Below are 27,146 nucleotides of genomic sequence, written 5' to 3'. Positions count from 1 at the left end.
TTATTATCTGCCACGTGGACACTCACTCTCTCGTATATAACAAAAAAAAAAACTAAAACGAGAAATAAGCTTCCGCCGCCGAGATAGCTCCGTCTTTCACGACCGTCATCGTAGGTACCAATTAAACCCTAATTCGTATGCTTAAACCCTAATTTCCTGATACATTTCTGATTTGTTGATTCTGTAGTGAAGAATTTTTACTAGGGAGAGAGATCTATGAGCACAATAATGGAATCACCGGAGACACTCGGCAAGAGAAAAGCATCCTCCGACGAGACCCCTACGCCAGAACCCACGACGAAGCGTAGAAGCAGCCAGAAACGAGCTTGCGTACACGAAGTCGCCGTCCCCAACGGCTACACACCGTCGAAAGAGGAAGCGATTCACGGAACTCTAGATAATCCTCTCTACAACGGAGACATGGCCAAAACCTACCCTTTCCAGCTCGACCCGTTCCAGAGCATCTCCGTAGCGTGCCTGGAGAGGAAAGAATCGATTTTGGTCTCCGCCCACACTTCAGCTGGTAAAACAGCTGTTGCGGAGTATGCTATCGCCATGGCCTTTAGAGATAAGCAGAGGGTGATTTACACTTCTCCTTTGAAAGCATTGAGTAACCAGAAGTACAGAGAGCTGCAGCACGAGTTTCACGACGTTGGGTTGATGACCGGTGACGTCACGATCTCCCCTAATGCTAGTTGCTTGGTGATGACGACTGAGATTTTGAGAGCGATGCTTTATAGAGGCTCTGAGGTTTTGAAGGAGGTTGCTTGGGTGATTTTTGATGAGATTCATTATATGAAGGATAGGGAGAGAGGAGTTGTTTGGGAGGAGAGTATTATTTTCTTGCCGCCTGCTATTAAGATGGTTTTTCTTTCGGCTACGATGTCGAATGCTACTGAGTTTGCGGAGTGGATTTGCTATCTGCATAAGCAGCCGTGTCACGTGGTGTACACGGACTTTAGGCCGACGCCTCTGCAGCATTATGCTTTTCCTATGGGTGGGAGTGGGCTGTACCTTGTCGTTGATGAGAATGAGCAGTTTAGAGAGGCTAATTTCATTAAGATGCATGATACTTTCCCAAAACCAAAATCTGAGGGGAAAAAGAGTGCTAATGGCAAATCAGGTGGTAGGGGCGGCGCTAAAGGTGGTGGCGGCGGTGGTGGTGATTCTGATGTTTACAAAATTGTAAAGGTATGATTTTTGTTGTTACTAAAACAGTGGACTACGTATCATGTAGGTTTGTTAGTTTAACTCTTATCTATCTTTGCAGATGATCATGGAAAGAAAGTTTCAACCAGTCATCATCTTCAGCTTCAGTAGGAGGGAATGTGAGAATCATGCACTGTCAATGTCAAAACTCGATTTTAATACGGATGAAGAGAAGTCGACTGTGGAAGAGGTATTCAATAATGCTATGCTGTGCCTTAATGAGGAGGATAGATCTTTGTCTGCCATTGAAATGATGCTGCCGCTGCTCCAACGTGGTATTGCTGTCCACCATTCTGGTCTTCTCCCTGTCCTCAAGGAATTAGTGGAACTTCTTTTCCAAGAAGGACTTGTAAAAGCGCTTTTCGCCACAGAAACTGTAAGATATTTGAAGCTTCTCTTTTCAGTTGTATAACTTTTGGTACTCTCTCTGTTGTGCTAATTTATGATTCTTGGCTTTTGCATCAGTTTGCTATGGGTTTGAACATGCCTGCAAAAACTGTAGTGTTTACTGCTGTTAAGAAGTGGGATGGTGACAGCCATCGTTTCATTGGGTCTGGTGAATATATCCAGGTGGGTTGTAGTTTGTTGATGCTAGTAATGAATGTGACGAAGTGGCGCAAATGATATTGTGGTAACTGTCTCTTTATATTGGATGCTTGCAGATGAGCGGCAGGGCTGGACGTCGTGGAAAGGATGAACGTGGTATCTGCATTATTATGATTGATGAACAGGTAGTTTTTGATTTATCTCTACCTATTATAGTTATATAGGACATATGCACCAAACAATTGAGCATCTACGCTCTCTTCGATGAGGATTGATTCTAGATAAATCTCTTCTTTTTTTTCGATCTCTTAGATTTTTTTATGTTGTTATTCAACAGATGGAAATGGATGTACTCAAGGACATGATGCTGGGCAAACCAGCCCCTTTGCTTAGTACTTTTAGGTTGAGTTACTACACAATTTTGAATCTATTGAGTCGTGCCGAAGGACAATTTACAGCTGAGCATGTTATAAAGCACTCGTTCCACCAATTCCAATATGAAAAGGTAGCTGTCGGATGTTCTTCCCCTTTCTCTTTCTAATTTTTATCTACACTTTTGATGCTAATTAAACGTTGGTGTTGTAACCTCAGGCTTTACCGGATATTGAGAATAAGGTGACCAAACTTGAAGAGGAAGCTGCCATCCTTGATGCTTCTGGAAAGGTGCTCAGCGCTTTCATATTTCACGTCTGTGATTTGGGCCCGTTCTTACTTTTTAAGTTATTTGCAGGCGGAGGTTGCTGAGTACCATAAGCTAAAACTTGACATAGCTCCACTGGAAAAGAAACTTATGTCAGAAATAATAAGGCCTGAAAGGGTGCTTTGTTTTCTTGATACTGGTCGGCTGGTAAGTTCTTTTTTCAAATCTAATTGACCATTGGTATGTATTGTATATGACCGAAGCTTCTCATAACTTACTGGGAGAAGTGTTTCTGTACAGGTTAAGATACGAGAAGGTGGAACAGACTGGGGCTGGGGAGTTGTAGTTAATGTTGTTAAAAAAACTTCCGTTGGAACCTCTTCACAAGGTGGCGGATATATAGTGGATACTCTGCTTCATTGCTCCACTGGTGTTAGCGAGAATGGTGCAAAGCCAAAACCGTGTCCTCCCCGTCCAGGGGAAAAGGGTGAGATGCATGTGGTGAGTTCACTTTCATTTTCACGGTCGCTAGACTTGCTTCTTATTCTATTCTATTAGTAGTGGAGTTTTGAAGAATTGTGCTTTTGCGCGTTTTAGGTTCCTGTTCAGCTACCATTAATCACTGCTTTGAGTAGACTAAGGATATCGGTTCCGTCTGATCTTCGGCCACTAGAAGCAAGACAGAGCATACTGCTTGCAGTACAGGAGTTGTCGAGTCGCTTCCCTTTAGGGTTCCCAAAACTCCATCCAGTCAAGGTTTTTCTTTAATCTTTTAAGTAGTGCTATCTTCCATGAATGGTTTACCCAATATTTTAATCATCAATCTCGTCTTGCATACAGACTTTTTTTATAGGCTTCAAATGTTTAAACTAAAAATTAGCATAAAGTAGACTTCAGGACCTCATTGTATCTAATAGAATGTAATCGACAGGACATGAATATTCAAGATACAGAGATAGTTGAGCTGGTCAGCCAAATTGAAGAAGCTGAGCAGAAGTTACTTGCGCATCCGATGCACAAGGTCTCGTTACATTCACTATCCCGTTATCTTGTCATTTTGAATATGAAGTTAGAGAAATTCTGAGAAAAAAATCATACGAAGAACTTAAGCACTTAATCAATAATCTATTGTCTCGTGTTTTCTGTGTTGCAGTCTGAAGATGATCAGCAAATGAAGAGTTTCCAGAGGAAAGCGGAGGTGAATTATGAAATTCAGCAGTTCAAATCGAAAATGCGTGATTCCCAGGTATGTTACGCACTTGCTCATCCATGTCTCTCTATTATAGTTTGAGGCTATTATCACCCTCCAATGTTTTGACCTCGTATTGTTTATCTCTGCAGCTTCAAAAGTTTAGAGATGAGCTTAGGAACCGTTCTCGGGTATTAAAGAAACTTGGACACATTGATGCTGATGGTGTCGTCCAGTTAAAGGGACGAGCTGCCTGCTTGATAGACACAGGGGATGAACTGCTTGTCACTGAACTGATGTTCAATGGTACGACAACTTATTTAGCTTCCCCGTTTTTAAGTTTTGGCCTTTCTGGTGACTATGTCATGCGTGGTGTTGACATTAAAAAATCATCTCAGGTACTTTCAATGATCTGGATCACCACCAAGTAGCTGCCCTCGCAAGCTGTTTCATTCCTGTAGATAAATCAAATGAAAAGGTAGAACTAAAAAATGAACTCAATAGACCGTTGCAGCAGCTCAAAGATAGTGCACGGAGAATTGCAGAGGTAAATTAATTCCCCAGCTGAAAGCTTGTTATCTTATAATTCATCAACATGGTTTCTTTGTTTTGTAATGTTTTTTTTTTTCTGTGGTGCCAGATACAACATGAATGCAAACTGGAAATTGACGTTGAAGAGTATGTAGAATCCACCATCAGGGAAGGCCTGATGGACGTTATCTACTGTTGGTCAACGGTTAGTATTACTTGATTTCAGAGATGCTTATTTTTTTTAAGGACATGTAATTTGATATTCTCGATTGTTTGGCTTTGAGAAGGGCTCGACCTTTGCAGAGGTTATGAATAAGACTGACATATTCGAGGGAAGTATCATTAGGAGCGCTAGAAGACTCGACGAGTTTCTGAACCAGGTAACTTCCCCTAAACTCTTATGTCTCAGCTATAGTAAATCTTATGCCATTTTGATTGGTGTTTTGTGTTCAGCTTCGACTTGCAGCGGAAGCAGTTGGAGAGAACAATTTGGCGAGCAAGTTTGCAGCTGCTAGCGAGAGCTTGCGAAGAGGTATTATGTTTGCGAACTCGCTTTATTTATAAGCAACTCTGTTGCAGAGTTTAGCTCGCTGAATTGGTGTAGCCATGGGGAGAATATGTAACATGACTTCACTGAGAAATGGTTGTTTGTACTTTTCTTTTTGTACACTGAACCTTAAATCACGATGTCTTTTGGTTTATCAACAAGTTAAGATGGTGGTGAAATTTTCCGATTCCTGTTCTAAACTTGACCAGGCATGATCAATAATTATTTAAGTAACACTAGTAATATGCGTATATGTGATGCTTTGGCCATGGTAATTTTTGGACGCAATAATGGAGAGTAACTTCAACAGTAGTAAACTTAACAAAAGTCCCATGAAATGCTTACAAGCGTTACTGAAGATTCTTGTAATTAACCATCTTCATAACATATCTCAAACTCAGTAAGGCTACCATAGACCGATCCAAAGAACCTGTGAAAGATCGCCATTTTGCATCTCATGGACAAACCAAGAATACAAAATTCAGTGAAGTGATTGGGCCCTCTATCTATTGGTTTTTAAATTTGGCTCAATTAAATGAACCCATTGATAACAATTGAAAAAGGATAAACGTGGACTCTGCACAATGTGGAAAGTTACCAAAACGAGAACAGGTCTCGCAGGTAGTTGGGTGCACTCTTTCTTTATCTGTCTCCACTGTAGCTATTGTGTCATTTGATTTCTTGGGAAAATGAAGTAAAAGTAATTTCTGATGATTTCACCTCTTTGTTCGCTAAAGGTACTCCTTTATGTCGACTGAATCAGAACGAGCCGTTCTTCATAGCTCTAATGCGTCCAAGACTTATGTCCAAAATGATCAGAAGTCTGAATCTCTAGCTGGCCCATTGAGTGGGCAAGATCAAGAGCTGGAATAGGTTGCACGTACGCCACTTGGGTGCCGTCTCTTCGTACTATTAATGCAAGACTTGATAACATCTTGAGTAAGTGATGAAAATTGATTGCAAAAAAAAACTATTGATAACATCTAGCTAGGAATCTCTTCAGATGATTAACAAGACATGAACCAAGATTTCTCGGTACTCAGAGAGTCAGCATAACCAAACTCATAACGAGTTCAGAAGGTCGATCATTGGGATGAAAAGACCTATGGAGTCATCTATCCATGTTTAGCTATGGTAACAACTTTACATAATCTCCAATCGCCATCACAAAGGTCTTGTATAGACTTCATCTTGCCACACCAAAATGATCCAAATCTCTGAAGGCTTGTATCATCAAATCATCCAAATGTGGTGTTGTATGCAGACAAACTAGACTTAACCTAGTCGAACTATCTTGTAAATTCTTCATAGTCCTGATTAAACTAGAGATTTATATCGTTTAATTAATAGATGATCTAATTATTGTGAACTCCTAAATTTATTTTGTAATTTTCAAGCTGTTAGTGGTTGTCACTGCTGACTGAGTTGACATTCATGATTAATTGCAAAATATAATCTCAGTTTAATATTACATCATCCAAGCAAAGCTTATAGTGTTGAGGATTCATTGCCATTCGAGAGAACACCATGCTTATAACGAAACATTAAAAACTAAAAAGTCATATAATGTCTAGTGGTGCAAAGTGAGTCATCATGGAAATGATCATAACAACTATAATAAACAACAAAAGTCTACTCGCCAGGAACTTGAACGCCTTGCTTCAGCTTCTCTTTCTTCATCTTCTTCTTGGAAACGGGCTTCTTCTTCCTCGGAGGCAGATTCTTCTGAGCGTATGTGTAGAGGATGAAGTTTCCTACAAGGAACGTCACTAGCAACCCTCCAATCACGAGAAGGACGATCAGTCCCGGGTTCAGCCCTTTACTTTCGATTTTTCCCTGTTTCATTGAGTTTTGTTTAGCAACTTAGTAATGATATTAAAAAAAAAACAAGAACACAACAAGATCAAGCGTGAAGGCAGAACAAAAAAAAACAATGATTATTCATGATACAAGTATTCTGATGCCATGAACATCCTAATTAGCTTCACAATAATATTGTCAGTTTAATTTCAATTAACAAGAGCAACGCTCACCAACCAATTCAAGATCTGAGCAAGTTAACGACAAGCATGAGAACCGATGAAAGTCATGAAATCAATACGTATGAGAAATGACCAAAGTCCCTCAACAACTGAACTCAAAAGGAGAAAAAAAAAATTCACCGGATACCATAAAACTACAGTATATTATAAGCAGTGCAACAATAAAAATGAATGGACCCAAAAATGCTCGCTTAGAACAGGAACATCATCAACATGCACTAACCAAGAAGATCAGACCCAACGTACCACAAAAGATTATCATGCATCACGAGCCAGACATAAGAGAGTATTATAAGATTATAGGAAAGGAGAATCTCGATATAGACAAATGCAGATCTAGATATTCATCATCGTGAGCTAACCAGAGATTTGATCTAAGTGTTCAAACAAGGAAACACAAGTAGGCAAACTAAAACACAGAGAAAGAGAGGATTAGATCTTACAGAGAACTCATCGGCCATTGCTGCGCTTCCAGAAGCTCCGAGAGATCAAACACCAGTCGCCGGAGACAGTTGTAAGACTATAATTTTCTTTTGTCTTAAAGATTCAGCAATTCATAAATAAATAGTCCACGGGATTAGTTTGGTAATAAATCTAATTTATTTTCAATATAGGGCTCAAAGTTTATTTCATATACCAATCATGTCCCTTGAAAACCAAATACCCCTTCGAAATTAGGATTCTTTTGTCTCCAAAAAAACTATTAGGGTCAATCTATAAATAAACAAAAGTAAGAGGGGTGATTCATAAATATTCCTCCAGGCTGTTAAGTTTTTCTCTTTCGTCGCCGAACCAAACTCTTCGGACACAAACTAGAAGGAAGTCTTCGAATCAGAGAGATTCTCTATCCTTTAGATCCGGAAGTTGCTTGGCGAGAGAAGATGACAGTGATCGACATTCTAACCAGAGTTGACACGATCTGCAAGAAGTACGACAAGTACGACGTCGACAAACAGCGTGAGTCCAACATCTCCGGCGATGATGCTTTTGCTCGTCTCTACGGAGCTTTCGAGACTCAAATCGAGACAGCTCTCGAGGTAATCATCCCTCTTTTCCTGTTTAGATTCAAAAGCTTTGTGCTTTGGTCATAGAACATAATTTGATTTGCCCCTATTTTTGTTTTGCAGAAAGCTGAGATTGTTACCAAGGAGAAGAACAGAGCTTCTGCTGTTGCGATGAACGCTGAGATCCGCAGGACCAAGGCTAGATTGTCGGAGGAAGTTCCCAAGTTGCAGAGACTTGCTCTCAAGCGGGTTAGCTTCCTTTCTCCTTAGTTGAGCTTATATATTATATGAGTTATTGTTTTTTTAATTATAGTGTGAGTAAGTTTCATAGATGTATGTTTTGTGGTAGTAACTATATTGAGATGATAGTGCATTGACTGAGATTGACTAAATCATGAATTAACTTTGTGTAAACTTAGTGGTGATCTATTAAATTGTTTTAGGTGAAGGGCCTTACGACGGAAGAGCTTGCTGCGAGAAACGATTTGGTACTTGCGCTTCCGGCGAGGATTGAAGCTATACCTGATGGGACAGCGGGTGGTCCTAAAAGCACTAGTGCTTGGGCTCCTTCTACAACGTCTCGTCCTGATATTAAATTTGATTCAGGTGATTCAAACCCCAACTAGCTTTGTGTTCCTTATTGTATTATCTTTGAATAAATTTAACTGTTTATTCTTATTTTGAGCAACCTGACACCTCTAATGTGGATATTAGATGGGCGTTTTGATGATGATTACTTTCAAGAGTCACATGAATCCAGCCAGTTCAGACAGGAGTTTGAGATGCGGAAAATTAAACAGGCTAGTGGTGTTGCATTCTACACTTTTGTTCAGTTAAGCTCTGATGGTATCTATATGACTATGTCTACTATTTAACAGGACCAAGGTCTGGACATGATCTCCGAAGGTTTAGATGCTTTGAAGAACATGGCGTCTGACATGAACGAGGTGAGTTTCTTGAACTACATCTCGTATTACAGACTTCTAACTTATTCAGCACTTGAGCTGATGAACCATGTCACGTGACACTGATACCTGCAGGAGCTGGACCGGCAAGTTCCTCTGATGGATGAAATCGACTCAAAGGTAGACTACACCGTCTATTTCATTTCCTTTTCTCTGAATTTTCTCAGTTGTATAATCTGAATTAACTTTCTGAGCTCGTTCACAGGTGGACAGAGCAACCTCGGATCTTAAGAACACCAATGTTAGACTCAAAGATACTGTGAACCAGGTGATTTGAGTTTGGAACCTTTTTTCTCTCAAAACTCTCAGCCACATTGGCCTGTTCTTGATTCCTAACATTAAAAAAAAAAAAAAAACATGGCGTTTTCTTATTACAGCTGAGGTCAAGCAGGAACTTCTGCATCGATATTGTTTTGTTGTGTATTGTTCTGGGTATCGCTGCATACTTGTACAAGTAAGTTTCTTATACACACACACACAAAAGAGACTACATTGAAAAAAAAATGCTTTCGTAACGAAACAAACCTTTGACCTCTGCAGTGTACTGAAGTAATGAGATGAACAAGAAAGGACCCATCACTACTCTCTCTTGCCATCTGCTATTAAAGTTTCCTACCCGAGTCAATGTCTGTGTGCTTGTTTCTGGTGGTATTTGTGTGATCTTTCAACGGGAGTTTCTTCTTAGTGTCAAGACTGTTCAAGTTGTTTCTTCTGTCGAGTTGTTTCCATGTTGTTCATGTCCATTACATGATGAATATATATAACCTTGTTAAATTTACCAAATTTATGTAATTCCATTCATTCGTTGTCCCTGTCAATGTGCCGTCAAGCTAGCCGTTTGCTAGTCAAGCTAGTCGTTTGCTATGTGCTATATCTGCTTGTGTATGAGAATGTCAAGAAGACCCACGACAAAGAGAACTATCAACTTGGAGATTTTGACATCATGTAAATTCACTATTGAAAAGCTAAATAAGAGCCAATAAGCTTTTACATTGGATCTCATAATTACTTTTTGTACAAGGAAAGTACCCTTTTAGAGCACACCAGACTATCTACACTCACATTCACACAGAAGAATAAGAGAGCACCCAAAATACAAGCCTTTAAACTCTTCCAAAGTATCATTACTTAATCCACATGTCCAGAACGCTAGACTCGAAATGGTTTGATTTGATACCATACACTGCTACTGGAACATATGATCAAAGTATTCAGGAGCTTCGGCTTCAGTTTCATGATACAGAGATGCTCTGATCTGTCTGAACTGATGGTGGATCCTCCTGACTACCGCTTGGAGGTTCAGCTCTCCTCTGCCTTCTCCTCCATTTTAAAAACTCGACTAGACCAGTTGTGCCGCTCATGGTGAGTCCGAACCCAACCAATGTGGCCAAGACAATTGACACAACCGGCTGCATGTGAACCTGCACAAACAAAACCAACCAAAAATTAGGAGATAGAGCAAGAACCAGAGTATCATGTTCTGTTCTTGAGAGGTAAGGACTCTCACCAATTCGAAGAAAATGTGAGAGAAACAAACTATAAAACCGAACTGAACTGTGCCGTAAACCCAAACATATTGCTTCTCCACTGCACAGTAATAAATTATAACTGATAATTTGAGTAATTCTTTTTATGTTAAACTGGTTAGTGTAAGAGACTCTTACCCATTGTTGTTGAAGTCATCGAGGCAAGAAGACCTAGAATACAAGAGAACGGTAAAGCTACTGCAATGGCGCTGGATTTCATTTTAGTATGCTGTAAAATGATTTTTAAGACAAGAAGATGTTTTAAAAACTTGGTACAGAGAAGTGTACTAATACAAAAACTCACCAGAAGCTGCTCGAGGAAACAGAAGTATGCAAGCATGCTTACAATGACAAGAACTGGAACATCCTGCCATACACTGAAAAAAAGGGACTAGAGAGTACCGGTGAATAAACATCATCGTACCATTTTCAAATGGTAATCGTTTGGATTTTGACTTGCCTGTAGTGAGAAGTCTCAGTAGCCCCACCCTGAGAATCTTGCATGCGGAGAAGAGTCACAGGGAGATTCTGAACCTCTTGCTTGCACACATCACACGTTCGGTTTCCTTTGATGGTGAACCATTTGATTGTACATTCTTTGTGTGCAAGAGCAAGTTCACCTCTACACATACATTCCATCTTGAAGGCTTCTGAATCTTCTCCCAATTCGACAAGGCAGATTCTGCACACAGCTTCTTCCTCGGGAACATCTTCTCCTCCATCAACACCCGTGTCTGAAACATTTTCACTATTATAAGTATAAAAATCTCTTGTTCTAAAGACAAAATGGAAAAAAATTACAAATAACTAACCGTTACGTTTATAAAGACTTCTAGTTGGCGACATGTTTGGAGTGGGAATGACTCGGAAAACACCTGATTGCCTAAGACTTCCATCTTTGTTGAATGCTGGAACAGAGCGTGATCGGTGAAAAGGCAGTGGAGGACCCTTCTTCTGTTGAAGACAAAACATTTAAAATTGAATTCTAGTAAGTAAAACCAGTCATGGCCCCGAATGAAACATTCGTCTTAGACCTCCCTAATTTTAATATATATATATATATATATATATATATATATATATAGGCTTCCAAATTTGTAAAAAAATAATAATTTAGACCCCTAAACTATCGAAATTTTTATTAAATCGTCTAGAGCCTTCAAAATCTCAGAGTTAAAACAAAAGCTAAACTTATCTTACAAGCAAAGTACATTACTTAAACTGTTAAACATACTCTCTCCAACGAGATAACAGCACAAGCCAGAGTATAATTCACATGGTAATCTAAATGAATCGACCAATCAAGAAACTCACCATGGAAGTAACCGGATCAGCCACGTATCCACCGTGCGTGGACCCAGGGTTGGAGTGAACTATAGGGGTTACAGGCAAGGACTCAGTTTTGTTCCTCCTTGGAGTAAAAATATTAGATAGACTCCAAGTTGATGACCTGTCTCTGCCTGAGGAAGCCAAGGCCAAACCAGCAGCTTTCTCGATATCCACCTCATTGATCTTGTTTGGCTTTGGGATGAGATTCTTGAGGCTATTATTAGTAAAGTTTCTTGAAGAGGAAGGGCTGAGGGATGGACCACCGATTCTAGGGCTGGACAATGTAGAAAAGTTGACTTTTTTAGCAACAGGGCTTGATGTTAAGGATGTGTTATAACTGAAAAGATCATCTCCAGTATCTTCAGGTGTTGTTGTTGCTGGTAGCAAATCCAACACCTGAAGGTCTCTGCCTCGTGATAGCTCTTCCTCTGAGTCTCCATCCTGCAAACACCAGCTTCGATCATTTAAAAGCCTAACCTTTTCATACACAGAGTCAAAACCCTAAACCCTAAACGTACCCATAACATAAAATTCACCAGAAACAGTTAAAAAAGGAGAGAAGTAAAAGATTCAAAGGAAAAGTCTTACCCTTTGCGGTGGAGGTTGGAGATAGACGCCATGTTGTTCTTCTTCGCTAGCTTTATCTCTACCATCCATCACTGAACTCAAAAGGATTCAAAATCAGAAATTTAATTTTCCTCTTTTCTGGGTTCCGACCGATCAAACACTTTCCAGATATTGTCCGTCTTTCAGCTAAAAAGCTTATATTTGGTACGGCCCTGCAACATTTTTAAAAATTGAAGTAATTAATTTGACTAGGGTTAGCATTATCGACTTTGCTGTACTTTTCTATATTATCTATGTACTTCTTCCCTATTTTAAATGCAACTGGAACTATTTAACAGTTAGAAAACATCCAAGCATCTTGTCTCTGAACAATTCACAGAATTCAACAAAGGTTCTTTTTCTTTTACATTAATAAATGGTTATATTGATTTACCAATTACAAAGTAGCTCAGGTAGAACAAGAAAATTTCCAAATTTAATCACACAGTGAAAAAAAAATACATTTACATAATAACTTTTGTCTTAAAAAAAGTTGCAAAAAACAAAAAACTTTTGTCCTCTGTCTATCTTTTTTTTTTTGCTGAACTCAGTCTATCTTTAATCATAAATTATAAACAGCATTGGATTATATTCTTTTTTTCCCTGATTAGCATTTTAAACAAGTATTTTCGTTTTATTAAGATAAATGCTTAAAATATTTGTTTCATGTAAGTTTTTATAAAAGGTTATTATTTTAATGCTAATATTATTTAAATACATATAAAATAATTGAATTATTATTTTAGTTTGACTGAAAATTGAAAATCACATAAATGATTCATTTGAGATAAAATAATATATCTTCTTAATATATGTGAAAAAAAAAATCTATATGTAAAACAGAGGATATTCAATGTATATACTCCATTTGATTCTTACCTATCATCCCATGCAGCAATCCCTGAAAATGAATAAAATATTCAAATCAAATCTATTTACTAATAATATTTAGAAAACTATTTACCAACAATATTCCCAAAATAATATACTTGCATACTAAATTGGATATGGCCTAATCATGGGACACCATTTCTGTTATTTTCTGATCTTAAAGTATATTTTCTGCACATGATCTCCATATATGATTCAATTTCAATCTATAGTTAATTTATTATGAGTACATTTGTTTATTTACAATTGGTCAACCGTGTATCTACATCAAATTATTATCTGTCTCTCGAGACAAGGAAGGGGAAAGGATGCAACATCCGACTTACTCGAAACCAAAATCCATAGAATAATACGAATATTCAACCAAATTATAGAAAACTCTTGAATTCTAAATAAAAATATGAGGTCTAACTAATCCAATACAAGTAATATATAATATAGGAATGGATGTGGATGGATCCCTTCTGGTAGTTCACATGTGTCTTTTTTACATGCCCTTAATGCCAAATGAGTGTGGCAACTAGCTAACTTTTCAGCCGAAAATGTTTCTTTAGATAATAAACTCAGATTAGTAGTTCATATAACCAATTATTAAAATATATCAGATGACATACAAATCTTTCCTTTCTAGATACTTTGGAGATTATGGAAAAATCCAAAATGAATTCACTTTTTTTTTGTAGAAAAGAAGATAATAACAGAAGCAGAAACCTTTTTTTTTTAAAGCAATAGAAGATGTGGAAGTAATTGAGAGTTTCAACGGCTGACACAGAATAATTGCCAAGGGTACTACTCTACCTAGGCTAACTCTACCAAATCTCTACCCCTGTGTCGATTGGTAAACTATAACTATAACTATGATGCGTCAGTTATAATACTTTTAAGTATAAACCATAATGATAATACTACTAATTTAGAAGATCTTTGTGATTCCGGCCAGTTTCTCTTCGGTGAGCTTGTTTAACCAATTTGGTGAAAGTTACAAGTTAGAATAGCTACCGGAGGTGGTAGTATCAGTTACTAAGTTTGGCTGTTTTGGTGTTTAAAGAAAAAGGGGTACTAAGAACACGGCGTCTGATACAAGTGCATCTCTTAACACAAACACTTCCTTATTCAGTACTTGAGCTAATGATCCATGTCACGAAGGCACTGACACATGCAGTAACTTGGATAGGCAAGTTCCTTTAATGGATCATAAAGTCGACACAAAGGTAGAAGATTAAACACCGGCCATGTTCCTTCCATTTCTCTGAATTCGTCAGTTTTAATCTTAACTTTCTAAGCTTGCTCACAGGTGGACAGAGCAGTGGTGGAGGCAGCTTATTAGGGAGGGGGTCAATTGACCCACACGAAAATATACTTTAAGCTTTACCATTTTTTAAAGATGACCCCGATCAAATAACATTTTTGACCCCTATCACATTTGAATTCAAATGAAGTCCACTAGTATTTATGCAGTTTTCTATTTAAAAAATATTTTGCCCCTATGATTAATTATCCTGCCTCCGCCACTGGGACAGAGCAACCTCGGACCTTAAGAACGCCAATGTTAAGACATAAAATATCGTCAAGCAGGTGATCTTTGAGCTTCAGATGTCTTAGCATGATGTTGTTCCTCTGCAACTTTAGCTTCCGGCTGAGCAACTCTATGTAATTCATTACATGATGAATATATACATACACATACCTTATTAAATTTACTAAATTTTATGTAATTCTATTTTTTTTTGTAACAATGTAATTCTATTCATTTATGGGTAAACTAAATACTATAGAAAATTCATTTATGGATAAACTAAATACTATAGAAATTTACTAAATTTTATGTAATTCTATTTTTTTGTAACAATGTAATTCTATTCATTTATGGGTAAACTAAATACTATAGAAAATTCATCTTTCATGAACGGATAAAATACTATTTAGCAGATTAAAAATATTATCCTTTTTTTTTTGAAACACTATACTTGCCAGAGATTAATGTCCCAAATGATACATCTGGGACATAGAACAATTTTCCTTCATATTCAATAGAAGTATCAATGAGGTTTATTCCAAGTACTATACTTGCCAGAGATTAATATCCCAAATGATACAACATTTGTACAAGCCAAAACACTTCCTTTGTATTTATTTATTTTTTGTACAAGAAAGTATCAAAAATAAACTTTTAGAACACATCAGCTGATATACACTCACATTCACACACAAAATAGACCACCCAAATGACCAATCTATTCTCACGTCTCTAAATAGATGGATCACCATCCAGATGTCTTGAAAACTCGACCCGAAATGGTCTGATTTGGTTACCATAAACCGCTCCAGAGCTCTAGCTTCAGTTTCATGATCCAGAGATACTCTGAACTGGTGGTGGATCCACCTGACTACTGCTTGGAAGTTCAGCTGTCCTCCGGCGTCTCCTCCATTTTGAAAACTCGACTATACCCGTTGCGCTGCTCATGGTGAGTCCAAAACCAAATACTGTGGCTAAGAGAATAGACACAACCGGCTGCATGTGAACCTGCAGAAGTAAAACCAAACATAAATTAGGAAGATACAACAAGAAGCAGAGTATTTTGATTTAAAAAAAAAAACTCACCAATGAGAAGAAAATGTGAGAGAAAAAAACTACAAGACCGAACTGAATTGTGCCGTAAATCCATACATATTGCTTCTTCACTACAAATTAATGACCAAGATCAATTATACTGATAATAAGTGATTTTTATGTCAAACTATTCACTAACTCTTACCCATTGTAGTTGACGTCATCGAGGCAAGAAGACCAAAAACACAAGAGAACGGTAAAGATATTGCAATGGCGCCTGATTTCATTTTGGTTAGCTGTAAATGATATTAGGACAAGGAGATGTGGCTAAATCTTGGTACAGAGAGAAGCGTACTAATACAAATTGTTCACTAAATATTAATTACCAGAAGCTGCTCGAGGAAACAGAAGTATGCAAGCATGCTTACAATGACAAGAATTGGAACGTCCTGCCATACACTGGAAAAAAAGACGAGAGTTACCGGTCAAATAACATCCATAAACATCGAATGTGGTATTTGTTTGGATTTTGACTTGCCTGAAGTGAGTAGCCTCGATAGCTCCAAGATTAAAATGAGAATCTTGCAGGCGGAGAAGGGTCACTGGGAGATTCTGAACCTCTTGCTTGCACACATCACATGTTCGGTTTCCTTTAATGGTGAACCATTTGATTGTACACTCTTTGTGTGCAAGAGCTAATTCACCTCTACACATACACTCCATCTTGAAGGCTTCTGAATCTTCTCCCAATTCTACCATGCAGATTCTGCACACGGCTTCTTCCTCAGGAACATCTTCTCCGCCATCAACATTCGTGTCTGAAACATTTCATTATTATAAGGCACCGGGTTGGTTACAGATAGAACAAAAAAATCTCAAGCTTTCATGTATGTTAGCTTTAATGTTCTAAAAAAGCGGGTATAGGCGGCAAATCGCTCGGAAACAATTAAAAAAAAAATGATTTATGAAATGCAGTTCAGTTTAAATAATTCTAAATCGGTTCAACTCGGTTTAAAGCAATATAAATTGGTCTAAAACAAGTAACAAAAAGTGAATTATGACTAATTTAGTTATATCCTTTTAACCATCAATTTGTCAATATATTAACAATGATATTTTTCTCCAATTTTGTTTTTTAGTGTAAGTTCACAAGTTTGTTTAGTTTCTTTTTTAATATATCTATTTTTTAATATTTTATCAAAGTTTTTTTCTAATTAAACAAATAATTTTTTAAAAAATATGTAATATAAATATAAGATATATAATAAACAAACATATAATTCATTAACGACTTCACCTTATCCTCGAATAATCTGCCTATGCGCTAGTCCTATATAAAACGCCTTAGTAAAGTATAGCATTTATTGAACATTGGTTGGTTCAAAACATCAAATGATGAAAGAAAATGCAAATGCTCTAACCGTCAAGTTTATTAATATTTCTGGTTGGTGTCCTGTTCGGAGTAGGAATCACCCGGAAAACACCTGATTGCCTAAGACTTCCATCTTTGTTGAATGCTGGAACAGAGCGTGATCGATGAATAGGCAGTGGAGGCCCTTTCTTCTGTTGAGACAAAACAACAATGAAGTAAAGCAGAAGCTAACCTGGTCAGTTAAACTTGTCTTACAAGGAAAATGAATTACTCAAAACATATTCTAATGAGACCAAGACGACGTGCGTGACAAGAAAACGTCTATTTCCAAAGAGATAACAGCACAAACCACAGTATAATTTCACATGGATCGACAATTATTGAAGTTACTCACCATGGAAGCAACCTGATCAACCACATATCTCCCATGTGTGGACCCAGGGTTCGAGTGAGCTATAGGGGTTACAGGCAAGGACTCAGTTTTCTTCAACCTTGGAGCTAAAATATTACTGAGCGTCCATGTGGATCTCTCTCTGGCGTTTCCTGAAGAAGGAGGGGACGCACCAAAGGCCAAATCCGCAGCTTTCTCGATATCCATGTTACTGTTACTGCTGTTCTTGTTTTTGAAGGTCAACTTTGGGATCAGACTCTTCAGGCTATTATTAGGTCTGTTTCTTGAAGAGGACGAACAAGGACTGAGGGAAGCACCACGCTGGAAGATTCTAGGGCTGGGCATTGGAGAGAAGTTGACTCTTTTGGCAATAGGGCTTGATGTTAAGGATGCATTACGTCTCAAAAGATCATCTCCCGTATCTTGTGGTGGTCTTGATGAGACAATACCTCGCCTCCATAGCTGCTCTTCGTCTGCAATCTCAGCAGAATCTCCATCCTTATGTTCTTCTTCAAGAGCTTTGTCTCTATCATCCATCAACGGAGCTGAGAAGGAAACCCAGGAGATAGGGAAAAAAAAGAGAGCAGAGAAGAATCTAGTAAAGATTTAAAATCAGAACCTTTTTTTACTCAGGAACCCTTTTTCAGAGAGTTCTCTTTTTTTTCTGAGTTCCTGAAACTGAGAAAATGTGATCATTCATTTCAGATAGTATATATATATCATTTGTCCGTTTCTCAGTTTCAAAAGGTTAATTTGTCCTCTTTCTTTTAATTAATTAATTTAATGCTCTCATCATACTGGTAAGATAATCTATACTACTCTTTTGACTATGGTTAGCATTTCGATGTTTGGATATTGCTGGTATTGAATTATCTTAAGTGTTACTTCAATCACATATTACAATCTCAACTATTTTGTTTTTATCGTTTATCTGCAAATATTAGGCTAAAGAAGAGGTATGTGTTAACTAAACTAAAGAAGGACAGAGGACAGAAGTTACTGTGTAATCTTCTAACAAGTGTGTGGTTATGTTTGGAAATTTTTTCTTGTTCTTGACTTGATGAGCTACTTTGTAATTGGTAGATCAATAACTTCGTCCATTTCATAGATATTTGTACGTAGCAAAATAACGTAACATATATGTAAACAAGTATGCAATGTCAATTTGTCATTCACTTTTTATTTTACAGCAAACAAGCATATTTCATTAATAAATATAAAAGATTACAACGTCAACATTCAGAACTTAGTTTACAAAAAAAAAAAAAAAACATTCAGAACTTCCGAAAATAAATTATTACATAACTAGATATATGTCATTCAATCCTTAGCTATCATTTCATGTAGCAATCCATCAAAATGAAAACATTCTTAAAATAAAATCTTTTTACTAAGAATGTTTTTTAAATAGTATATTTATATGTATTAACTTCTGGTTATGGTCTTATCATGGGACACCATTTCTAATTTTTCTGGTCTTAAAGTATCTTTTCCCGGACATGTTCGTTCCATATATGATCCGATCTATTATTACTTTATTATGAGTACCTCTGTTTATTTACAATTAGTCAACTGCGTATCTACATCAAATTATCAGTGGTCTCTCGAGAGACAAGGGGGGTGAAAGGATACAATACAAACTCTGACTTGCTTGACAGCACAATCTATAGAATAATACGAATATCCAGCTACACAATTATAAATATATGAGTTTTATCTAAGTGAACACATCTATGGATATCTAAAAATCTGTTGTCTAAAGAAAAAAAAACTCAAATTAGTCAACTTTCAGATGTCAGCCAGCCAGAAGATTTGAGACACGTTGCGATATTTATGGCAGTAGAAGTAGAACCTTCTGGTATTTGTGTCACATGCTGAGGAAATGGAACTTTGGTTTCACTTTATTAATTGGTTATAAAACCTTTTTCTATTAATCTTTGTTTCAAGTGTTTCTTTTGTATCAATTAGTTACAAACATAGATAAAAAAAAAAAGAACAACAAACAGTTAAAATAAATAAATCAAAATGACTCTCATAATACATGCTCAATTAGTTGGACTCCAACAATAGTTACATAACAACTATAAGCAAGTAACGTAGTGTTGGTTACAAGAATATGTCACGATGGTTAATTAGTGCAGTGTAAGTATATGTCAATCATAAACTTTGTAATGTGTTTTCACTATCTTACATCCATTTAGATCTAGATTGTTGAATTTGTGCTTTATGATAAGTTTCCGGAAGCTGCAGAGCTGATGAGTTTTAAAAACGTTGATCAAAGTATCTGCCTTGGCTGTTTTGATGTTTTAAAGAAACATGATATAAACGAGGTGAGTTTGTTAAAAGTGCAGTTATTAACACACTTCCCTTATTCAGTACTTGAGCTGATGATCCATGTCACCACACTAATACATGCACTAACTTGTATAGGCAAGTTCCTCTGATGGATAAACACCGAACATGTCCTTTCCTTTTGTCTAAATTTCGTCAGTTGTAATCTGAACTTTCTTAAACACGCTCACAGGTGGACAGAGCGACCTCGGATCTTAAGAACACCAATGTTAAGAGTTAGAGATACCTCTGCCACTGTAGCTTCCAGCTGAGCAACTAGCTAAATAAGAAACTGCAACAAACGTTCTTGTATCCAATGATAATTCAAGGATTGTTGTTATTCTGAACGTCGAAATTTCTGTATTATATAATTAGCAATCACACGTATTATTGTCAACACATATATCAAACATATGCATATATAAATATATATGATCGATGGTCGAAAGAAGCTGTAACAATCGATCCATACTCAGCCGTGTGTTCTGACTACTCTTGTTCACCTGTTGCTCCTTGTTCAGCATTGTTCCCGCTTCCACTATTACCGTGAACCTTTATCTCCAAAAGCCTCTCTACAGGTTGTCTGCAAATCGGACACCTATTTGTCTGGAACCTCAACACCTTAGCACATCCGCTGCACATACACTGTCACACCACAAACACATTTACACTTTCCACATCAGTACAGTCCCATCTACACAACTGAGCAATAAAAAAAACATTGATCTTACCATGTGCCGACAAGGAAGAACAGTCGTGTCACGTGGCTCAGACAAACATATAACACACTCTTTCCCCGGGTCATTAGCATCATCAGCCGAATCATCATCACCATCAACGCTATTCCCAATCCCATAAATCTCCTGCAGCTCATACCTCGTCTCGTTAACCCATAGTATCTGCTTCACCACTCTTATCTTAATCTCCCCTTTATCCTTCTCATAAACAGCTTGAGTGATCTGCGCATTCTTCGACCCCACACTCTCTGCTTCTTCACCATCACCACCCGGAGCCGCTGCTGCTTCTGCCTTAACCGCCAACGGATAAACATCAGCCTCAGCCGCCTTGAACAGCTCAGCTTCTTCAAAGAGAGAGAAGTCTATCCCCGTACCAGAAGGCTGTTTGAACTTCTGACCAAGTCCTACCTCGAAATCCATCGTGATTGGTGGTAGTACGTCTTCCTTTGTCGCTGTTAGAACGCATTCTTCTGATTCTTTAGCAAAGAAGATTACTGTGATCCTGTTTATCAAAAAGGTTGAGTCTTTCTATAAGCTTTTTACTAATATTCAGACAAGAAGATTTATTACAAAAGGCCACGAGGAAGAGCAGAACAGTTTCACGTGTTAGGCTCAAAGGTTGAGTCTTTTTTTCACGAAATTAAAGAAGTGGAAATCTCATCTATCTACCTGCCGGAGACAGTTGCATCAAACGTGAAGGAGACGAGAAACCGACCCGGATTGTCCGGGTCGGGTTCAAGCTTCAAAGACTCCCTTTTTAAATTAACGTCGTTACGAATCGTGACGGCTTTCTGATGCTCGACGCAAGGCTGCGGTTGAGGGACCATGGCTCCAGCGTAAGGGTATCTCCCGCCGGCGGTCCAAGGGTGAGGGTGGTGGTACGGATGCGGAGGAGGAGGAGGAGGGGGATAGTGGTGGTGGTGGTGATCGTACGGCGACGGAAGCATGGTTCCCGGCGGAGGAGGGTAGTAGCCGGGGTACTGGTGGTAATGCTGATTAGGGTTTGGGTACGGCGTAGCCGCGGCGAAGACGATGCGATTGGGTGGAGGTTCTGTCGCCGGTGGTGGTGGTGGTGGTGGAGCGGCGGTTGGAAGGGTGTTGCTTCGACGTCTCCGGCGTCTATCGCCGCCGCTGCTGCTGATGTTTCCCATGAAAGATTGAATTTTTCGGGAGACCCAGATGATCAAATCTCGGGGAGTTTTGGTTTTGGTGAGTGGATCGGAGATCAGGGGATTATTGGAGTGAGATGAAAGGAAATTGAAAAAGCAAAAGGAGAGAGCTTTTTGGTGAATTAAGAGAGAGAGAGATAAGAGAGAATAATAATAATTTGGAGGGGAGAAAGTGGGTAATGGTGATGATGATGGGGTCGGTTTGGCCAAGAAACTCTCCACTCATCAAAACATTGATACACCTTTCTATGGTGTTTTATGTTTCCAAGAGATAGATTTTTTTTTCTTTTGAGAGATGGTTTCTTTTTGTTTTTTTTATTAAATTTGTTTCTAATTATAAACGTTTATTATAGGTTATACTGTTATCATTTTTATCATTATGTTGTTGCGTGACAAAATATAAATATATAGATTCTTTGGTCGCATTACCATTACGTATGAATTATGATTAATCTGTTCATAGAAGAATTTTGGAGGAGTTTTTTGTTCTTCAAATGTAAAATTTGGATCTCATAACTTTTTCGTCTATTGTTTTGTTATAATCTTTAACATACTACCCTTATTGCATATTTATATCCAGCTACTCTTACGAGTGAATAAGTTATCATTGTCTTGATGCATGATTGAGTGCTCTGTGCTTTCTCCATCATATCTAGTAGACATTGTCAAATGTCACCTTCTATATTCATGTTGCCTAAGTTTTATAGCAATTAATTAGTTTTGTTGTCAACAAAGTATTACTACAGATTATTTTATTAGAAAAGTTATAATAATATTACTTTGTACCAAGATAATATTCTTAATTAGTCCAAAAGATTAACTAATGTTTTGGAACTCATATCAAACTTGTTATCTCGTCTTTGAACGGTGTATACTGCTTTAACAAGATGAAAGTAATCATTTGTATATGTTGATTTCGCCACAAAAAAAACTATACAAGCTTTTAAGAAAAGTAAGAGCTCTTAAATTGTTTAAATTCTAAAACTATTAGCTAAACTTATAATATGAATATAAAGTTGAGATTACCCGTTAGCTAAAAGCATCACACAAAATACCAACAAAATAAAACACATCTTAAGGAAAGACAGATAGTACGGACGAGCAAGTTTAACTATATATGGAATCCTTGATTATCACGTGAACTTGCATATTGATATATGTTAGTTTTAGTTAGACGTTTTCGAAATTATAATCCTGATAATTTACAGGTATATATCAATTTAAAAGATTTCTACATCAAGGTAGTGCGATTCGAAATCAAAGTAAAGAAAGTGTTATAGAATCGCATACCTACCCACTCGCACACACTTTTCATTAAGCAATTCCCTAATATATATATACATCACAATAACATGTTGTTTAAATATAATCAAATAAAATATAGTGAGTATTGGGAGATGCAACAAGTTGTGCAGGTAACCATTTTCTAGCAACTTGCGAATGTAAATATATTTTATTAAACTATTATAACTAACCCTGCTATGATTTGTTATATATAAAACAAAGTGTTAATGTAAGAGGATTAATTCTCATGTACTACATATTCAATCATTTTTAATACGTAGTGTTATTATTTAAATCAAATAAGGCAAATACCAGACTCAAAAACAAAAGTGTAAAGAAGATTATAAGCATAAGACGCATAACTTCCACGGTTTTTTTTAAATTGTACGTGAGGATTTTTTGAAAATGTATGCGAAGTGTAAAGAAGATTATAAGCATAAGACGCATCACGGTTGTTTTCTAAAAATCGTATGTGGGGATTTTCTGAAAATGTATGCGTCTTTGAATATTATTTGAAGAATGACATCTTCTTGGAACACCAATGTAGTGTTACGTGTACATATGTCAAATATATCTTAGGTCTAAATCAGAAAACACATAGAGTTCATGTGAACACTGATTTAAGAAGTTGTGGCCTCGTTAATAACAAGTTATTCTTATGTTTACTCTTAAGATCAGATCCTTGGACACTATCCTCTAGTTCTTCTCATGTAAATGATCGTGATTCGTGAAGACTGAAGCGTACCGTGAGGCATGTACTCGTAGACAAGAAGCCCCTCTCCCATTTCGGTCGAGTAACCGATGAGATTCAAAATAGTTTTTGTTCAAAAAATTATTTCCTTTTTGCTATTTCCTTTAAACGTGTGTAGATTACGTATTATATATAGTCAGGCATATGTCAAAACCTAACTTGATCCGCTCTGGTCTGCCGAGATTTCCCTGGAGGTGCGCAACGGACACGAGGTTTGGGGGGGAGATTGAGTGGTCCGGTTCTGTCTTCAAACTTGATCCGCTCTCACATCATATGGTATTAAGGTCTTATATGCTGATTCTATATGTGCTTGAAATTCTCAGTCCTTGTTATTAAACTATATATTCATTTAAATAATTTTTTAAAATTGCAGTCTAATGCTTTTCCATAATTTGCAATCCATTCAGAAAGCTTTAGAACAAGAAGCTGTGATTTTGTAAAGTGAGAAAAGCTGAGATTCCAAAAATCCACAACATCTAGTTAGATCTGTACAATGTATTTTAAAATAATTATTTCCACAACACTATTCTCTAGTTGAATAATTATATTTCACAAATTCTGTATGAATATTTTATTATACAATTGAAATTCAGAAATAAAAGAATAGAAAACACTCGCACCGAAAAAAAAAAACACTACAAGATCAGTCCATCTCTAGCGAACTGATCCAACAAGTTCACAAGTTCCGACATGGTTGGTCGTTGACTCGGATCCTCCCGTACACACAACTCCGCCACGTCAGCAAGTTTCAACAACGGCTCCACATTTCTCGGCAAAGCAATATACTTATCCAAAATCGCCGCCGCTTTGCCTTCTCTAATCAACGGAATGGCCCATTCAACAATCTCGGGAGGATCACAGTCCCTATCGTAACGCTTCCTCCCGGTCAAAATCTCCAACAACACAACCCCAAAGTCATAAACATCTCCCTTGACGTCCAAACTCCTCTCGTTAGACGACGTCAGAAGCCCAAAATCCGCAACTCTAGCGGCCCACTCGGAGTCCAAAAGCACGTTCGAAGACTTCACATCACCGTGAACAATCCTCGGCTCAGCTTCAACGTGAAGATACTCGAGCCCTTTAGCTGTTTGCAACGCGATTCGAACCCTTAACCCCCAACTCAACGGCGAAAACCCGCCGTGGAGATGGTCGTGAAGCGTACCGTGAGGCATGTACTCGTAGACAAGAAGCCTCTCTCCCATCTCGGTGGAGTAACCGATGAGGTTCACGATATTGCTATGCCTAATGTTGCATAGTATCTCCAGCTCGGCTTCGAACTCTCTAGCGTTCGTGTGGATTATGGTAGATGCGTTAGCTCTTTTAACCGCAACTTGTCTCCCGTCGGATAACACGGCTTTGTAGACGAACCCGTAGCTTCCTCGGCCTAGCTCGTTGAACTCTTTGAACCCGTTGGTCGCGTCTTTAAGCTCGGAGAGCCTAAACACTTGCGCGAAGGGTGTTACCGATGTAGCAGGGGCGATCATTTCGAGTGGCTCGGTTTCTAGATCGGTCTTTCCTATGCAAGATTTGAAACCGTCTTCTTTGTTAGGACTAGTAACAAACCGTGGCACGACGCAACAACAGATGATGATGATCAACAGAGCCGAGGCGGAAGAGCCGACGATGAGAGCTAGCTGATTCCAATGTTTGTCTAAAGAAGAATCTCGGTTGTGAACCTTACAAATGTCGGAACAAGAACTGTTCTGACATAACGAACACGAGGTACATACCCGATCAGAGTTCTCGGTGCACGAACTCGACAAGAAGAACCCCTTAGAGCAATCCGATCCGCAAGGAGAACAGAGAGACAACTCTTTCCTCACGCATAAACTCGTTAGGTCAGGCTCGTCGAGGATGCTTGCGTTGAAAGCAAACTCTTTATCTCCACAAGGACCAGCTCTACATACCCCTGGACTGCAAAGCTCTAAAGGAGGATCGTACGCTAGTGTTGACGACCCGTCAACCATCCAGCAGTCGAGAACGAGATCCTCTTCTCTTATACCGCAAACGATGGAGTCCGACGACGCAATAGCCTTAAAGCCGGAAGCTTTAGGTATCAGCGAGAAGTTAGCGTTGCCCCAACACGCAACCTCGTGAGTATCCTCACGGATCCCACAGTAATGGTTGGGACCAGATGCTAACGCAACGAAGCGAGAGTCATCAGATGGTGAGTTAGCAAAAGAGTCCTCGTCTCCCCAACATTTAATCTCACGAGTTGAGTTTAAGATCGCACAGAGAGAGGTTTTTCCCGCGGATAACACTTCGAAGCTGTCTGAAGTTGTTGAGTTAAGCCCTAAAGTAGAAGACTTTGGGCCAAAACAGAGGACCCCACCTTCTCTAACTCCACCGCAGCTAAACCCATCACCAGAAACAATCTTGTTGAAGACGAGGTTACTAACGTTCTGATCATAGAAGTTAGGACTCTCTTTAGCGACAAAGGTGTTGTTACTAGCTCGTGTTATCTCCCAACAGTCTACGGTTCCAGAGTCGTGGTCGGAATAGTAAGCTCCTCTGACTGCACAGACATGTCTGTTTCCAGCAGCGATCTGAGAGTAAGCAGTAGTCCTGTAAGAGAGAGGGACAAGATCCGTACCCGAGGAGGAAGAAGATCCAAGTGAACTGAAACAAAAGGGCTGAGACGTGTTGGACAAGACGCCGCAGAGGAACCCGTCTCCGCCCGAGAGAACGGCCATGGAAGGAATGTTGTAGCTTTGAGAAGTTGAAGAAGAAGAGGAGGAAGATGGAGAAGAAGGAGATGAGTAGTTTTTGCCCCAGCAGATAACTTCTTGGCGTCCGCTAGCGTCAATGGCGCAGAAGAAAGCAGAGGAGCCGCCGAAGGAGGCCGCTATAGGGCCGGAGGATCCGAATCCGGATCCGGGTTTGGATAAGAATAGGAGGAGTGAGAGAAAGAGGAGAAAGAGATGAGTTTCCATTGGAGGAGAAGTTCATGAACTGAAGGAGAAGAGTGTGGCCATAAGCTGACATTTTTGACAGTGGTGAGGAACAGAGAACGTGGGTGGCGTCCTAATGGATGAGCAAATAACAAAATATTAAAATATCTATTTTGTTTATTGGATTCGTTTGGATCTCTAGAATATTTGTATGGTAAGCTTACGTTGACTACCGACTTGTAATATAAACTGTAACTTAACCATTTACACATTCATGCATGTAAAATTTCCACAAAAGAAGATGGACAAGTTCATAATAGGTGGGACAAAAAGAAAAATCAAATAAATAGAAAATCTAATGAAATGCGTCTTGAAGGGGACAGCAAGATCTAATCCATGTCAACTTTTTTGAAAGCTTTTAAACATTTTTTGTTCTTTTATAAGCTCACCGTCATAATATAAAACCGAGTTGAATAATATTTTCCACTGAAATGTTAAATTATTGAGTAGATGAAGTTGTTCGGCGTCTTTAGTGCATATAACGCCAAAAAGATCTGCCTTGGAGTGATAAACGCAATAACCACCTTATTGTCTTCTAGTTCTAGCCTATTTGACCAAATTTTAAAGTGTTTGTTGTTTTACAG

At 38.3% G+C, this 27,146-nt stretch overlaps 7 protein-coding genes across 10 annotated transcripts; 2 read left to right on the top strand and 5 right to left on the bottom strand.

Annotated features, from left to right (window-relative positions):
* Positions 1-21: 21 nt before the first annotated feature.
* Positions 22-4,853, top strand: LOC103870525 (DExH-box ATP-dependent RNA helicase DExH10). Of its 3 annotated transcripts, none has more exons than XM_009148660.2 (17): positions 22-110; positions 188-1,191; positions 1,271-1,585; positions 1,675-1,779; positions 1,872-1,940; positions 2,093-2,260; positions 2,347-2,418; positions 2,486-2,602; positions 2,696-2,896; positions 2,993-3,151; positions 3,327-3,416; positions 3,549-3,641; positions 3,737-3,890; positions 3,983-4,131; positions 4,225-4,320; positions 4,403-4,495; positions 4,569-4,849. In XM_009148660.2, exons 2-17 carry the CDS (start codon positions 217-219, stop codon positions 4,677-4,679), a joined length of 2,967 nt encoding a protein of 988 aa, XP_009146908.1. In that variant the 5' UTR covers positions 22-110; positions 188-216; the 3' UTR covers positions 4,680-4,849. The 3 variants fall into 3 exon arrangements, with proteins under 3 accessions (XP_009146908.1, XP_009146907.1, XP_033147835.1); XM_009148659.2 differs by having other exon boundaries at positions 30-114; XM_033291944.1 differs by having other exon boundaries at positions 82-114; positions 193-1,191; positions 4,569-4,853.
* Positions 4,854-6,083: 1,230 nt separating this feature from the next.
* LOC103870524 (DNA-binding protein S1FA3) lies at positions 6,084-7,303 on the bottom strand. Its single transcript, XM_009148658.2, has 2 exons — positions 7,148-7,303; positions 6,084-6,498 (listed from the first exon to the last, which is right to left on the bottom strand). Exons 1-2 carry the CDS (start codon positions 7,163-7,165, stop codon positions 6,295-6,297), a joined length of 222 nt encoding a protein of 73 aa, XP_009146906.1. The 5' UTR covers positions 7,166-7,303; the 3' UTR covers positions 6,084-6,294.
* A 174-nt stretch (positions 7,304-7,477) lies between these two features.
* On the top strand, positions 7,478-9,474 carry LOC103870522 (syntaxin-71). Its single transcript, XM_009148656.3, has 9 exons — positions 7,478-7,741; positions 7,832-7,957; positions 8,152-8,314; positions 8,423-8,508; positions 8,587-8,655; positions 8,749-8,793; positions 8,879-8,941; positions 9,051-9,127; positions 9,214-9,474. The coding sequence occupies exons 1-9, from the start codon at positions 7,586-7,588 to the stop codon at positions 9,224-9,226; spliced, it is 798 nt and encodes a 265-aa protein (XP_009146904.1). The 5' UTR covers positions 7,478-7,585; the 3' UTR covers positions 9,227-9,474.
* On the bottom strand, positions 9,334-14,593 carry LOC103870523. Its single transcript, XM_009148657.3, has 8 exons — positions 12,117-14,593; positions 11,514-11,969; positions 11,012-11,153; positions 10,660-10,933; positions 10,504-10,576; positions 10,338-10,428; positions 10,181-10,260; positions 9,334-10,094 (listed from the first exon to the last, which is right to left on the bottom strand). Exons 1-8 carry the CDS (start codon positions 12,183-12,185, stop codon positions 9,906-9,908), a joined length of 1,374 nt encoding a protein of 457 aa, XP_009146905.1. The 5' UTR covers positions 12,186-14,593; the 3' UTR covers positions 9,334-9,905.
* A 285-nt stretch (positions 14,594-14,878) lies between these two features.
* LOC103870521 (probable E3 ubiquitin-protein ligase MARCH10) lies at positions 14,879-19,732 on the bottom strand. Of its 2 annotated transcripts, XM_009148654.2 has the most exons (7): positions 17,343-19,732; positions 16,998-17,139; positions 16,115-16,394; positions 15,963-16,035; positions 15,782-15,872; positions 15,628-15,707; positions 14,879-15,549 (listed from the first exon to the last, which is right to left on the bottom strand). In XM_009148654.2, exons 1-7 carry the CDS (start codon positions 17,874-17,876, stop codon positions 15,370-15,372), a joined length of 1,380 nt encoding a protein of 459 aa, XP_009146902.1. In that variant the 5' UTR covers positions 17,877-19,732; the 3' UTR covers positions 14,879-15,369. The 2 variants fall into 2 exon arrangements, with proteins under 2 accessions (XP_009146902.1, XP_009146900.1); XM_009148652.2 differs by having other exon boundaries at positions 15,963-16,394.
* A 231-nt stretch (positions 19,733-19,963) lies between these two features.
* On the bottom strand, positions 19,964-21,805 carry LOC103870520 (probable E3 ubiquitin-protein ligase LOG2). Its single transcript, XM_009148651.3, has 3 exons — positions 21,077-21,805; positions 20,402-20,909; positions 19,964-20,315 (listed from the first exon to the last, which is right to left on the bottom strand). The coding sequence occupies exons 1-3, from the start codon at positions 21,556-21,558 to the stop codon at positions 20,160-20,162; spliced, it is 1,146 nt and encodes a 381-aa protein (XP_009146899.1). The 5' UTR covers positions 21,559-21,805; the 3' UTR covers positions 19,964-20,159.
* A 455-nt stretch (positions 21,806-22,260) lies between these two features.
* LOC103870519 (serine/threonine-protein kinase-like protein CCR1) lies at positions 22,261-26,930 on the bottom strand. The gene has a single exon (XM_009148650.3). The coding sequence runs from the start codon at positions 26,542-26,544 to the stop codon at positions 24,247-24,249; it is 2,298 nt and encodes a 765-aa protein (XP_009146898.1). The 5' UTR covers positions 26,545-26,930; the 3' UTR covers positions 22,261-24,246.
* Positions 26,931-27,146: the final 216 nt, after the last annotated feature.

The sequence above is a fragment of the Brassica rapa genome, chromosome A05, assembly GCF_000309985.2.
Source record: "Brassica rapa cultivar Chiifu-401-42 chromosome A05, CAAS_Brap_v3.01, whole genome shotgun sequence".
NCBI classification, from domain to species: domain Eukaryota; kingdom Viridiplantae; phylum Streptophyta; class Magnoliopsida; order Brassicales; family Brassicaceae; genus Brassica; species Brassica rapa.
Note: the sequence above shows the minus strand (reverse complement) of the source record. Positions and strands in the feature narration are given on the sequence as shown.